The sequence below is a fragment of the Cornus florida genome, unplaced genomic scaffold (genome assembly GCF_030987335.1).
Source record: "Cornus florida cultivar Cherokee Brave unplaced genomic scaffold, ASM3098733v1 CherokeeBrave_3.0.0_Hap2_Chr09, whole genome shotgun sequence".
In the NCBI taxonomy this organism is placed as follows: domain Eukaryota; kingdom Viridiplantae; phylum Streptophyta; class Magnoliopsida; order Cornales; family Cornaceae; genus Cornus; species Cornus florida.
The window spans coordinates 78660020-78675958 of record NW_026775579.1 but is presented as its reverse complement, the minus strand read 5'-3'; the positions used below and the strand labels follow the sequence as shown (position 1 = coordinate 78675958).

Below are 15939 nucleotides of genomic sequence, written 5' to 3'. Positions count from 1 at the left end.
ACCAATTTCCTCTTTTTGAATAAAGGTGGGTTGGTGAAAATCAACAAAGTGAAAATAAGTATAATAACAGTGAGGGTAGTATTGGCAAAATCATAAAGGAGGTAATAGTATTGGAGATTTTAAGTGGGACATTTTTATTTTATTTTATTTATTTATTTATTTTTTTAACCTAGATGGAAATTTTTTTGCACTACCCTAACATGATTTAGTGCTATGATAACATGTTCTTTCCTCATTTGTTTTTCCTCAATTCTTCCTTATATGAAAATCTAATTGTTTTAAAAGAAAAATAACTTACTATTGCGACAAAAAAAGTAAAAATAATCTTAAAGGAAATTTCACATAAGACAAACAACATATGAAAATAGAGTATGATACTCACACTGAACACTTAATAATTTTTAATTAGTTATTTATACAAAATTCAATTAACTGGAGGGCTCTATTTTCTTATTTGTTACATAATTAATCAATTAAAATAATAAATTTAGCAATTCACTGCAATCATTCGCCACAAGAATCATTTCCCATGAAAATAAGAAGGGTTATAATAATAATAAATCTTTCTTTAAATATCTTGGTTTACTATCAATTGAAAAAGAAAAAAATGCCAAAAATAGTGATACATGAGAAAAGGTTTGAGAACTTTAATTTTCAAAATATGTATATAAGAAAGGAAAATGATTATTGCAATGAATTGTTACACTTATTTATTTTAATTGGTTCATTTATGCAACAAATAAGAAAATGGGGTCCTTCACTAACCCATCAGAAACTTTCACAGTAATTCACTACAAATCGGTGAATTATTAAACCTACGTATTTTAATTGGTCCATGTATATGACAAATAAAAAAGTAGGTCCTTCACTTGCTTGTATTGTGCATAAATAATCAATAAAAAATTTTCAATTAGATAATTGGCTATAGTAAATTAGTGCAAGTATCACTATTTTAAGAATAAAAGAAATGAAATGACAAAATCTTTCAATAATTGTACAATATTGGAAAAATTATTAGCTGATTTTAGTTCATTTGACATGTGGTGGATTAGTTCAATCCAAATAGTTATTTTATTTTTAATTAGATAATTTAAATTAAATTAATGTTAATAGGCTCGTTGCCACCGGAAAAGGCACCCTAACATATGTGGACCGAGTGCTTGAGTCTCAACCTGAAACCAACAAACTGGGTTCAATTGGATTTGAATTGACCCGCCCAAGCTGCACAGGTGTGTGTGAAAAGTCATTAGCACTGCCCTTCTTCTACTTTTGTGGAATGCTTTGTCCAACTTTATATCTTACATTCGTTAGTACAAGATTTGGGAGTGGAAAGGCAACATTAGTAGCGGATAACCTCTGCGAAAATTTAACCTTAATCAGTATTAGACTTTGATTTGACTTTAATTTAGACCTAATTGAATAAGTTTGAAATAATTAATCCAATAATTATTAATGATTCAAAACCAAGAATTTGTCGATTAACAAATTGAATTTGGGTTATGGTCTATTTAATCTAACAATAATCTAATCTGACATAATATAATATGTAAATGCCTTAACATATAATTGAATGCTATATTCGATAATATTTTCATGTTTTCAAATTGTTCTTTTTTCTCTTCTTCTTCCCTGTGTGAAAATCTAACTGTTGTACAAGAACAATAATTTACTGTTGCGACCAAGAACTATTAATTGAAGTAAAAAAAAATCTTGTTCTAAAAATTTAACTTTTTTTTGGAATTTAAAAAGTAAAAGAAAAAATAAAATAATAATTTTAAAAATTTATAAAAGAGACGGGTAATTTTTTTCATATGTATAGAAAAAATTTAGAAAAATACCACATATATTAGAGTATGGGTGGGCCAGGTAGAGCACGTGCCCGTAGGCCTTCCGTCCCTGTGACAATACGTCTGCATCAAACTATTTCTAGGGCTAAGGGCGCTAAACCATTTGGAGGGGAAGAAAGTGCAGAGTGTGTGATAACATTAGCGTGAAAGCAGTAAAATCTAACGAGATCAGGAGCCAGGCAACGTTAAAGTTTAGAATTATGAATTGTACTGTTTGTTTCATATTTTTTCTATTCCTTCGAGCTTATAGAGTCTTCAATTTGAATCATGGTGCACAGGACCAAGGCACATCATCCCCTCCACTGGAGGGGATCCAGATTCTTTGTCTATATTGTTTTTCGAACCTTCATCTCTCACTCTAGGAGATTGAGGAAATACTTGTGGCTTCTATGGTTTGTCACTCCAAAATAATTTTCTGTTTTGAGTTAATGGTATAAAATATTATAATTGAATTTTTTGAAAATTCAATTATAATAAGGCATGTGTTCCAATAATATTCTTTTATAGTTGTGGATAAGTAGTTTTCTATTTTTAGCAGGCCCTTGACAACTTCGAATTTTTTTTTTTTTTTTTTTTTTTTTAATTTGAAATTTGTTGTGAATTGGTATGGAATAAGCCTATTTGGTCCAGTTTTATCAAGCTAGTTCTTAATAACTCAAAAGAATAGATTATAGAATATTTAATGGTACTTCTCACCTTCCAAAGTGATGATCAAGGGAAAAAATGAATAATAATAATAATAAAATAAATTTCAAAATTTGACAATCTAACAAATATTGGATTATTTTCAGTTATCAGAAAATAGAAAACTTGTATGAAAAACTAAACCAAACAACCCTTTAACTTTCAATTTCACCTCTGCCCCAGGGCATATATGACATCAATCAATACGTTTTGCCAGGGCATTTGTAACACCACCCATATAGGCTCACTGCTATTTGAGCAATTATTCTGAAACTCATTGTATCATCAAACTAACGCCCATCACTAAAACACTTTGTTTGATTTGATTCCAAATCCAAAGCAATGCTCATTGTACCCTACTAATTCACCTGCCATTACTTTATCAGGACCATGAATACGGTCAGTGCCATCACCTACTTGAAAGACAATACCGATATTTACAATCTTTACTTCATTGATCATTTATGCTTTTGAGTTTATAAACTGTATTGTTTGTTTCGTATTTTTTCTATTCCTTTGAGCTTATGGAGTCTTCAATTTGAATCATGTTTTTAAATGTTTCTCAGCATGGAATCTGTGCCTCAAATCTTGGAATTTTAGGAAAAGTAGTTTAATGCTTTTAAGTTGATTTGCATGAACGTTGGTTGAATTATTTTAGACGTCTATTTCTCTCAAGTCCTCCACCGTTGTTATCACTTGCTTCTGACAAGCTATGTTGGGAAAAGAAAGCAAAAGAAAATGAAATTGTTTCATGTAGTTTCAATGTAGACATATTTGTCTTTTTTCATGGTTTCATATGAAAATTTAACTGTATGACCATGTGTGCCACCCTACTTTGATGAAAATAGGTCCAACTTTGGAAATGCTCAGACGGTATAATCTCAAAAAATACTCCCCTGGGGAATTAGAAGATTTGACCAGTAGTTTTAGTTCCCAATTGGCGGTAGTAACAGTACATCATTAGTTTAGTGACTCTGAAATTCCAATTTAGAAATTTGATGATTATTGATGTTGTTCCTGCCATTGTTGAATGCTTTGTTTTCAATTTTTCCAGAAAGAATGCATTTTCCTAATGGAGTTGAGTGTAAACCATCATCCGAGTCTGGTCAAACTTTTGGGATATTGCTGCGAAGATAGTCTATTGGGTGTTGTTTATGACCTTAAACCTGTGGATACAGTGCACAATCTCATTGATAAAGGTATTACATATTTTCCTTCTTCAATTAATCTATTACAACTTGACTTTTCTAATCATACGTCAATCTGTTGAGCATGCACGTCATGTTTTCAGTATGTGTTGGGGATAGAGAGGGAAAATGAATCATATAAAGTGACAACTATAATTACAAGACCTACTGATTTTCCATATTAGTGTTGGGTGATAACATTAACTACTTTGGCTTGCTATACTGAATCTTAAATCTGCTCCTAAACTGATTATTTTAGTGAATCATTGTTTAGTTTTCCCTTTGTTGGATAATCTCTCTCTCTATGTGTAAATTATTTTCTTCTTTGACCAAGAAAATATTTTTCTTTGAGTAATTGAGGTGGCAATTGATATTGCACGTCTGCTCGAGTTTTTGCATTATCATCATAAACCGCAATACTTAGTTCTTAATATTAGTCCTGCACATATAATGCTTGATCGGGTCAGATTTGGTGTCCATGTACTCAGTGCACCCAGCTTTTCAGTAATTTCGTTCTAGAGAATTTTTTAATAAGAATTAAACATGATATTATGTTATGCTGAAACTCAGGAATACAGTGCAGTACTATTCGACTTTGGTATGCTTGTTGGTGGGGTTTTTGGTGATAAGCAACCAATCGCAAATAAGTTCGTGCTTGGAGCGCCAGGCTATGGTGATCCCATTATTATGAATTTCGGTATGTCAACTTAATGTTGTATTTATAATCTATTCCATACGTAGAGTTCATTGTTTCATCGATGTTATCAACTTATCACTTGCTTCTGACACCCTATGTTGGGAAAAGAAAGTAAAAGAAAATAAAATTGTTTCATGTAGTTTCAATGTAGGACATATTTGCCTTTTTACATGGTTTCATATGAAAATTTAACTGTATATAATGGTACTGACCATGTCACCCTACTTTAATGAAATAGGTCCAACTATGGAAATGCTCAGAGAGTGTAATCTCAGAAAATACTCCCCCAGGGAATTAGAAGATTTGACCAGTAATTTTAGGGAAGCAAACCTGATTGGAGATACCCAATTCGGCAAAGTGTATCGAGGAAAGACTCAGCAAGGTCGGGATGTGACTGAAGATTTGGGAAGATTTAGGATACTTTCCTGTAGGCTGGGATGAACAGCGTTCCCAATTGGCGGTAGTAACTGTACTTCATTAGTTTAGTGTCTGTGAAATTTCAATTTTGAAATTTGATGGTTATAGATGTTGTTCCTGTCATTGTTGAATGCTGTTTTTCAATTTTCCCAGAAAGAATGCATTTTCCTAATTTCCCAGAAAGAATGCATTTTTATTGAAAAACAGAGTCAAAATCAGTCCCAAAAAAAAAAAAAACATCATACACAATACTTTGAGAATTAAAACATCATACACAATACTTTGAGAATTAAATAAAAATGAATCAACGGAAATACTAACATATCACTCGTCTTGGTCTCGTTCAGCTGCTTGTGAGGAACAATCTTCATCTCTACTCCTCTACTCCATAGCAATGCCGTTGCCGGAGAAGATGAAGGAATGCAGAGAGAATTTCAGGGAACCAACACAGTATAATAATAATGTGTATGGCCTTTAATTATACATTGGTTTAGGAAAATGGGTTTGGGTCAATTAAACACAATTTGGATTATATAAATTGGGCTGATTTGTTATGGCCCTTTTATTATATTGAAAGGATTTAATTTTTTTTTTTTTTTAATTTTATTTTATTATTATTATTTTTTGTGCAGTATAAAATTTCTAATTTAGGATTGCTTTTAGACTCTTAAGCAAACTAGAAATATAGTAATTTATACTCAAATTTTAAACAACAAAGCCTTCGATAAGTAAATAGGAGTACTAGGTTATTAACACCATAATAGCCAAGTAATCTTATTCACTTGTGATATTAATGGTTCTCTTACTATGTGTTGATGCCAAAAATCTACACACTCCAGAGACTGTGACAATTCCTGCAAGACAAGAGAAGTGATGACCGGCGTGGTGCCGGTCGGGTGTACTCCGACGGTCAAGTACTCGACGATTAAATATCCGATAAGGATTCAATATGAAATTTATGACGTACCTTTTTAGGTTGACTGATCCTTTCTTTTATAAAAACATTAATGGTAGTAGTTTTTCAAGCGAGATTCTCCCTGATCCAAGATGATATCGTTCCCTTCTTACAGGAATGGTAACTCTGGTTACATATGGTATTATGATTCCATGGAGATTTTGGGTAAGATATATCCCTTACCCTTATCTTATTTCTCTTTTGACTTTGAGCTGCCTATTATTTTTATCCTTATCAGTTGCCCCCCCCATTCTCGTGCTTGCTTGTCAAGTATCGAGAATGTCAAAAGTATTTTTTTGAGTGACGTCTCTTTGGCATAAATCAATTTCTTTTTTAGGTTAACCCTTGTTGGGCGACCTTTTTTGGTTGATCTCTTAAGATTTGTTCGAACTTCATGAGTTCAGGGAGTAGGCTTTCTTTAAGCTGAATGAGCTTACCTTTTAAAAAAAAGAAGTATATTTACGAGCTGAGCTCGTCCTTTAAAAAGGAAAATATATTTTACGAACTTCACTCAGCTCGCCCTTTAAAAAGGGAAGTATATTTTACAATTTGATTTCAACCCCTTTTAACACGGAGGACAACAATTACGAGCTTTATTCAGCTCGGGCCCTTATAGTACGGGGCGCTTTTATATCAATCCCTTATAATACGGGGATGGTAATTACGAGTTTCATTCAACTCGCCCTTTAAAAAGGAAAGTATATTTTACGAGCTTCACTCAGCTCGCCCTTTAAAAAGGGAAGTATATTTTACAAGTTGATTTCGACCCCTTTTAATACGGAGGACAACAATTACGAGCTTCATTCAGTTCGAGCCATGAACTTATCCTTTTAATATGGGAGGTTCATCCTCGTGAGTAACTGATCGTGAGCTCGTATCTTTAATAAGAGAGGTTAACTTTCTGCCCCCATTCCCAAGCTTGCCTCTCGCATACATCGGAGGGTCCCTAGGTGAACTACATCATTATGTAGGTGAACAATATTTTGTAGACAATTGGAAGCACATAAAAAATTGTTTCTCTTTAAATCATGTGAGGAAGTGTACACATATATTTTGATATACGCGTAATGCATGAAACTTACCCGGTTAACAGCAATGATGAAACAACTGCTAGCGGTCTGGCGGGACTTTCTAGCAATTTTACCGGATTGAGCAACTGTACCCTTACTTTTGGCCATGCAATCCATGAACTGTTCTCTTTCTTTTAGAGAAAGCCAGATTGTAAAGGGACTGAATTGCTTTTAAGTTTTGTCGTAGATTTTCCTTGTACGAATCGTTGGGACTAATATACGTTCCCACAGACGGTAGATTTTCCTTGTACGAACCATAATTTGTTGGGACTAATATACGTTCCCACAGACGGCGCCAACTGTTGATGCCAAAAATCTACACACTCCGGAGTCTGTGACAATTCCTGCAACACAAGAGAAGTGATGACCGGCGTGGTGCCGGTCGGGTGTACTCCGACGGTCAAGTTAGTACTCGACGATTAAATATCCGATAAGGATTCAATATGAAATTTATGACGTACCTTTTTAGGTTGACTGATCCTTTCTTTTATAAAAGCATTAATGGTAGTAGTTTTTCAAGCGAGATTCTCCCTGATCCAAGATGATATCGTTCCCTTCTTACAGGAACGGTAACTTTGGTTACATATGGTATTATGATTCCATGGAGATTTTGGGTAAGATATATCCCTTACCCTTATCTTATTTCTCTTTTGACTTTGAGCTGCCTATTATTTTAATCCTTATCACTATGCATGATAGAACGTTGATTTTCTTATTTCAAATGAGTGCTACTTTTTTTGTTTGGAAAATTTTGTGTATGTGGAAGGGGTGATTATAGGTGTAAAATGTGTCATATAAGGCCAAATATTAATGGAACCCCTTAGGAATTAGTGGGGATAGGAGAAGAGGATTCCAATATAAGATCATAGGGTGGGATACTTAGTGTTATTGAATTTTGTATGAGTTCATATTAAAAATAAAAAATAAAAAAATCACTTTAGGCAAAAGAAAAAAAAAGGGAAAAAAAAATCACCATTGAATTGTTGCAGGGACGAACCTAGTAAAGGGATCAACGGGAGCATCCCCCACTGAGTTTCAAAATTTCCTATATTTATAGTAATATAGTAGCTTATCTATATCTATACTCCAAATGGAGAAGATGATTGAGAATAACATTTTATAAGAATGAGTTCACATATAATAGGTTGCATGGGTATTTTAGACACTAAAAAGGATAATTTGGTTTTTTAATTTCTCACATGGATCAATTTATAGTGTTGTAAAGTGTTTTAATGGTAAACTACAGATGGGTGAGTTTGATTTATTTTGGAATAGCTGAGGTAGGTTATGTGATGATTTAGGTATGTTTGCTATGCCGTTTTGTTTAGGTGTTTTTTATTTATTCAAATACTGTAATTGTGTGTAGTGGAAAAAAACACGTCTCGTAAAAAAAGAAAAAATTTTTACAGTACCAAAACGTTTTGTAAATAGTAGTCAAAAGTCAAAACACAAATTTAATTTGTTTTTTACATGTTATCGTAATGTAGCCATGAATAGTCCCCAAAAATGAAGAACTCTTAAATGACATTTTTAAACTTCCCATTATATTTTTTTAACTTGCAGTATTTTTTTTTATCAAATATGTTTTTATGTTTTTCTTTTCTAAAATTTTGTAACAAATAAATATTACTAAACATGCTTTTGATTACTATTTAAATTTCATACACAAAAGTATTTGTTTTGTTTCAAGTCAAGTGTAGTTGACTAACTTGACTTGAACTTTTACAAGTTCACATGTGTGGAACGTAACACTAGGCTCCGTTTGTTTGCATGCAAAACAATTTTTTTTCCAGGTGTAATATAATTATGGAGAAAAAAAATAATATTAGTAAAACATAACAAACACAACTTACCCATCAATTTTCGGTAAGGTATTTTACGCTCTATTCTCGATAGACTCGATCTCAACCTAGACATTTGCCAAATATCAAAAAATAAAAAATTTTAGAAATATTTTACGTATCAATTTTCGGTAAGTTATTGCTAAATGAATTCGACCTCAATCTCTACCTATACATTTGCCAAATACCAAAATTTTAAAAAATATTTTACCTGAAAAATGAAGAAAAAAAAATCGAAAATCGTTGAAACAATTGGAGTTTAAAACAAAGACGCAAGAACAAAACTGGTACTAGTTTGGGTGTTATATGACAAAAATCGATAGTTCAAGGTCTTAATTAGGCAGGCCGAAACTCAATTTATAGCATAAACAGAACGTAGCATAGGCCCAAGTTATTTGTGTCTGAACTGGGCCGGTTATTTCAGAGCTTGGGCAGAGATTGTTGTTTGTTCACCCCAATGTGTACACACACACACACACACACACACACACACTAGTAAAGACGCATGGGTTCTGCCAATGCTACAAATTAATTGAAGCTGGTTGTGAGAGAAGGTGCGGACGAAAGGAAGACCTAACCCTAAATTTCATATCAATTAAAATTAAATAGATAATTATTTAATTAAAATTCAATCAATATGTTTTAAATTATTAAATAAATTTATTAATTAAATTAAATAAGTAATTATTTAATGAAAATTCAATCAAAATGTTTCAAATTATTTATAATAAAATAATTTACCAAATAATAAAATAAGTTACCAATTAAAATAAATCCTATTATGCTTGGAATTCTTTAATATTTACTTATTAATATAAAAAATTTAATTAATTAATATAAAATGAATAACAATAAAATAGTTCTATAAATAAAATGAATTAAAATAAAAGAGATTCTATAAACAAAATGAATTAAAATAAAAGAGTTTCTATAAAACTATTAAAACAACTAAAACAAGTTACGATGTTTCAAATTATTTATAAATAAAATAATAAAATAATTTACCAAATAATAAAATAAGTTATCAATTAAAATAAATTCTATAAGTTACCATTTAAAATAAATCCTATTATATTTGGAATTCTTCATTATTTATTTATTAATATAAAAATATTTATTAATATAAAATGAATAAAAATAGCATAGTTTTTATAAATAAAATGAATTAAAATAAAAAAAGATTCTATAAATAAAATGAATTAAAATAAAAGAGTTTCTACAAAACTATTAAAACAACTAAAACAAGTTAAGATGTTTCAAATCATTTATAGATAAAATAATAAAAAATATTACCAAATAATAAAATAAGTTACCAATTAAAATAAATCCCATAAGTTGCTAATTAAAATAAATCATATAATGCTTGAAATTCTTGACTATTAATTTATTAATATAAAAAAATATTAATTAATTAATATAAAATGAATAAAAATAAAAGAGTTTCTATAAATAAAATGAATTAAAATAAAAGACTTTTTATAAAACTATTAAAACAATTAAAACAAGTTGCATATTAAATTAAAATAGGTAATTATTTAATAAAATAATTTACCAAATTATTAATTAAAATTAAATAGGTAATTATTTAATTGAAATTCAAGTAAGATGTTTCCCATCATCATTTATAAATAAAATAATAAAATAAATTATTAATTAAAATAAATCCTATGCTCGAAATTCTTTTAAAGTTAAAACAAATTTATTTTGATTTTGATTGATCTGGTTCAAAATTCTTTATTTTATTACTCACTTAATATATACCCCACACACACTACAGACGGCTGCTAAAGCTACAAATTAATTGAAGTTTAGAGAGGTTGTTTGTTCACCTCAATATATATACACACACAGGTGAGAAACGTTTGATATTCGTTCAATATGTTGAATTTGTATATTGCGATCGCCTTGTGTTACTGGACTTTTATTATTTTCCGAATCTTGATTTGATTGATCATCTAAGCTTGTCGATTGTCTTTTTTCTTGTTTCATTATTTTCGTTCTCTTATAGTAGTTGACGTACTGATTTGGGAAAAAGAGAGAGGGTATAATTTGGTTTTTATTTTCCCTTTGAGCTTTTCGTCTCTTCAATCTGAATCATGTCTCTAAAATGTTTCACAGGATTGAAACTGTGTCTCGAATCTTGAAATTAGAGGGAAAATAGTTTATAGTTTGATTGATATTGTCTTCAATTTCAATTCCAATTTCAAGACGTTGAAATTAGATGCCCATTCTTTCAAGTTCTCTATTGGTGTCACCACATGCCGAGAAAAGAAAGAAAAAGAAAAAGAAATATTAAATTGTTTCTTGTAGTCACTTAAAAATGATCCAATGTATAAACAAATGTTTACCACCTTAAACCTGTGGATTATTTAAGTAGAAAATATGTAAAATTGTTTCATGTAGTTTCACTTTAAAATGATCTAATTTACAAATGTATTTTCATGGTTTCGTATGAAAATTTAACTGTATGTGACAATTGTGTGCTGTGGTACTTTATATGAGATAGGTCCAACTATGGAAATGCTCAGAGAGTACGATATCATCAAGTTCTCCCCTGTGGAGTTAGATGATTTGACCAGTAATTTTAGCCAAGCAAATCTGATTGGAGAAGCCCAATTCGGCAAAGTGTACTGAGGAAAGACTCAGAAAGGTCAGGATGTGACTGTGAAGATTTGGGAAGATTTAGGAAAATTTGCTGTAGGCCGGGATGAACACCGTTCCCAATTGGTGGTAGTAACAGTATTTCATTAGTTTAGTATCTGAAATTTCAATTTTGAAATTTGATGGTTATAGATGTTGTTCCTGTCATTGTTGAATGTTGTGTTTCAATTTTCCCAGAAAGAATGCATTTTTCTAATGGAGTCAAGTGTAAATCATCATCCGAGTCTGGTCAAACTTTTGGGATATTGCTGCGAAGATAGTCTGTTGGGGGTTGTTTATGACCTTAAACCAGTGGATACAGTGCACAACCTCATTGATAATGGTATTACATATTTTCTTTCTTCGATTAATCTGTTACAACTTGACTTTTCTAATCATACATCAATCTGTTGAGCATGCACGTCATGTTTTCAGTATATGTTGGGAGAGAGGGAAAATGAATCTTACAAAGTGACAACTATAATTACAAGACCAACTGATTTTCCATATTAGTGTTCAGTGATAACATTTACTACTTTGGCTTGCTATACTGAATCTTAAATCTGCTCCTAAACTGATTATTTTAGTAAATCATTGTTTAGTTTGTTGGATAATCTCTCTCTCCATCTCTATCTCTATCTCTCTCTGTGTGTGTACTTTATTTTCTTCTTTGCCTAAGAAAATATATTTCTTTGAGTAATTAAAATTTTGTCTTGTTTGGACGTACCACATTTAGTAGAGTGTAGCTGCCATCACATGCAGGGATATGGTTGGTACTTAAGATAAACTTCTTTAAAATAGATTAGTATTCTATTTACTAAAAGAGTTTTGTTTACGTAGATGGCTTTTCCTGGCTCCACAGAATCAAGGTGGCAATTGATATTGCACATCTGCTCGAGTTTTTGCATTATCATCATAAACCGCAATACCTAGTTCGCAATATTAGTTCTGCACATATAATGGTTGATCAGGTCAGATCTGGTGTCCATGTACTTAGTGCACTTAGCTTTTCAGTAATTTTGTTCTGAAGAATTTTTTAATAAGAATTAAACATGGTATTATGTTATGCTTAAACTCAGGATTATAATCCAGTACTATTCGATTTTTGTATGCTAGTTGGTGGGGTTTTTGGTGATGAGCAACCAATCGCACATAAGTTTGTACTTGGAGCGCCAGGCTATATTGATCCGATGATTATAAATTTCGGTATGTCAACATAATATTGTATTTATAATCTTTTCCAAGCCTAGAGTTCATTACCTATGTCATCAGTGCATTTCTTAATTGCCAGTGCTTTTTTTCTTTTCTTTTTCCATCTATTATACAATGGTAAATAAATTGTGGGCAAACGAGGAATGTCAAGTGAAAATATCAACCCAAAAAGGTGAGTAAATCATTATGATTACTCATAAAAGCGTCCTTGACCTCTTTTTTTTTTTGGGAATCCATGGTGCTTATTGTGGGAGGAAACTTGTGTTCAAAAAACTCTAATCCTAATATCATACTATTGTTATGTGGTTCGCTTTATGAATATGACATAGTATCAAAATTTCTCGTGTTGCAAACATGTATGAATCATAGTGGTGAAGATCGAAGTGACTTGATGGTGCAAAGGAATTGTAAAATCTCAAAATAAGTAATTAATTTCAATTCATTTTGGCTATGAAAGGTCATTTGCTGTTGATTGTGGAAGAGAGGTGGAAAAAAAGGAAAAATTATTGATGATGTTAAGCAAGAGAAAGAGAGAGCCCCTTGGTTGAGAGAGAGATGGTGGTTGTATTTTTGCTCTAATAAAAGATGGTCTTCTTCATTCTGGGTGCAACTTACTTATTGCATACAAGAATATTCTTCGACCTTGACATTTTCATCTCAATGTAATACTTCCATAAAGTTCGAGAGCCTATCCAATGAACGTATCGAAAGCAAATCCACATATTGGAGATCATATACAATAAATATGTAAAGATTATTTTACCTCTAATGGAGTATCAAATAGTTCATAGGACCACTTATGCTATCTATCTTACGGATGAAAGGATCTTCAAATCTAACAGAGCTAGAACGGTCCCTTCTGAAAAATACTTGAATAAAATTTTAATTTCCATATATCTCCACATTATTTTTTGGAGGTCCATATTAGTATAATTAAATTCATGTGCATATATAAATATACCTTGTAGAAGTCGAAATAAAATATTTGGTGGGCGGTGGGCCCCCAAGTTTTATCCGGGCCAAAGATGAACATAGGCTGAATTGATTTGTATAATTTGGTTTGGATATCTGACTATTTTGTGTCTATTAATATATGAAAGAGTTGGGATTTGGGGGCGGTCCACCCAAGTTTAAAATCCTTTTAAAGATCAAGTAAAAGAAACTAAGATAACCAATATAACCTAACTAATTCACTATTAGAGATAAATTGAACCCTCTACAGTCAGATGCTTCAATTGGAAGGACTACAGTGATTCGAACTTCTCTTGATGTGAGAAGTTCTAAATAATTGAACTGTATGCAATTTTTTTTGAAAATTTGAAGTCCTGCTGAACATTGGGACTTTGAGCAGAGAAATTAAAAAACAAAAAACTACAGCAAACACTTTCGTTTTTATCATAAGCTTTCTTAATTGCATGAGGTTTGTAGCCCTTTCATTGGACTTCCAAAACTTGTATACCTACCCTAGACACTGTGTCATTCCATATTGTTTCTGGTTGTTTGCGCTTCATGTTTTGTTTGTCTAATTCATTTTATTCCAATCTAGAGTACGACATCACATGATTGTTTACTTGACTCCAATTTGGTCTTTTTCTGAGATTTTAACTATTTTGAGGAATATTTGAAGTAATTAATTTATTAATGAAAAATATATATATGTAATTAATTTTCTTCAAGCTGATTTTTTACTTTCTTGTTTCGTAATATAATAGTTTCTAATCTTTTGATCTCTTTATCTGATTTTGAGGTGTGGTCCCTCCTTTCTCTTGTGCTTTTTCTTGTGAACTCTCTTACTTATTATATAAAGGCCCTTTTGGTAACTCCCCTACCAAAGTACCAAGTGCTAAAAACTGGAAACTTTCAGTGGTTATCTATCTAGTGTTTTGATAATGGACTGTGAGTTGTCTTTAAGAAAAATGTTTTCCATTTAGAAAGTGATATAAATTTTCAAGGTCATAATCCACACTTAACAAGTTTTTTGATAGGTATTTTTTAAGTGAATTTGGATTTGCATGTTGATCCTTAACTTTGATTTCATCAAATTAAAAAATTTCATCCTAGATTCCTAGTATAACTTAGCCCTGAAGTTTTTGTTACTTATCAAACAGCAGCTAAAGTAAATTAGAACACTTGCTATTTGGTATGAACAAGAGAATTGACAATTATTTTTTCAGTAGAGAATAAGGAATGTATGAAGTGATCTTTCTTCCAATTGTATATGATTGATATGTTTATTGTTGTTATTGATATCGTTGTTATGATTTTTATGTTATTGTCAGTGTCAATTCCATTCTTGCTAGATTTTACATATTTTGAATGAATTGATTTTAGTTTCTAGAAAGATGAGAACCTTCAAATGGTACTCTTACTGTACGATTGTATCTTTTGCATGAAAAACTACCTTGATTGGGTGATTGTAGCCATTCATTTATTTATTTATTATAATTTATGTTGTAGTTGCTTTGTTTTTTAGCTTCTACTAACTTTTTGTGTTTTGGCATCTTTTCAGTTGTGTGATATATATATATTTTTCGTTATTAAAAAAAAAAACCCTTCAACAGGTAAATGGTGGAAGGTACACGACATCTTCTCGTTTGGCACTGTGCTTTTGGAGCTCATATCCAAAAGACCCTCTGAGATCAAGAAACCTGTACACTGTTGGGCTGAAGCCCAATACAATTTGAACAAGCAGAAGAAATCATTATTTGGCTGCTTTGCCCTCTCAAAGAAGTTCTCTCTCGTGCACAAAAGCTTTGAAGAAGATTTGGGGTTTAGTCAACACGATGGATATAAAATTACTGATCTGGCAATGCGCAGTGTGGAAGGCAATGGCGTACGTCCATCAATGAAGGAAGTTGTTCAAACCTTGGCGAGGTTACATGCTGTTTGTCGTCACGGTCACCGGGTTTATTAATATGATGCTCTGTAGGTGAATAATGAAGGTGTTCTCTATTGCTAGAAAATTCAGTTACCTTGTTACAGTAATATACTGTTCTCCAAGCTCTAATGTCTTGATACTGGAAAACTCTTTTCATTTCAACAAGCTTTATGTTATATTTACCTACTTGAATCTAATTTTTCTTTCCCTATATGAGTGACTGATATTTATGTACTGTTTTCCTTCTAAATTATTCATTAAAAGTATAGTAGTTGTCCACTTTATTTATTTATAGGTTTTTAAAAAACTGAAAACCAGATAAGTTTGTGTATAGTATTCTGATTTTCGGTTCTTTAAAAATTAATAAGCCGAAAAAAAAGTCCTACCAAAATAGTACAGAAAATTTGATTACAGATTTTGATTTGATTTCTTATTTACAGATTTTGTTATTATTATTTTTATGGTACTTAGAAGACAACAAAAGAATAAACTAGTAATAAACTTAATTTTA

General features: G+C 31.3%; 1 protein-coding gene and 1 long non-coding RNA gene across 2 annotated transcripts; both read left to right on the top strand.

Annotated features, from left to right (window-relative positions):
• Positions 1-11288: 11288 nt before the first annotated feature.
• LOC132273365 (uncharacterized) lies at positions 11289-12301 on the top strand. The gene is made up of 3 exons (XR_009470097.1): positions 11289-11428; positions 11537-11681; positions 12179-12301. It is a non-coding gene; the product is annotated as an uncharacterized LOC132273365 (long non-coding RNA).
• A 128-nt stretch (positions 12302-12429) lies between these two features.
• On the top strand, positions 12430-15639 carry LOC132273364 (salt tolerance receptor-like cytoplasmic kinase 1). The gene is made up of 2 exons (XM_059774326.1): positions 12430-12544; positions 15112-15639. The coding sequence occupies exons 1-2, from the start codon at positions 12448-12450 to the stop codon at positions 15462-15464; spliced, it is 450 nt and encodes a 149-aa protein (XP_059630309.1). The 5' UTR covers positions 12430-12447; the 3' UTR covers positions 15465-15639.
• The last annotated feature ends 300 nt before the right edge of the window (positions 15640-15939 follow it).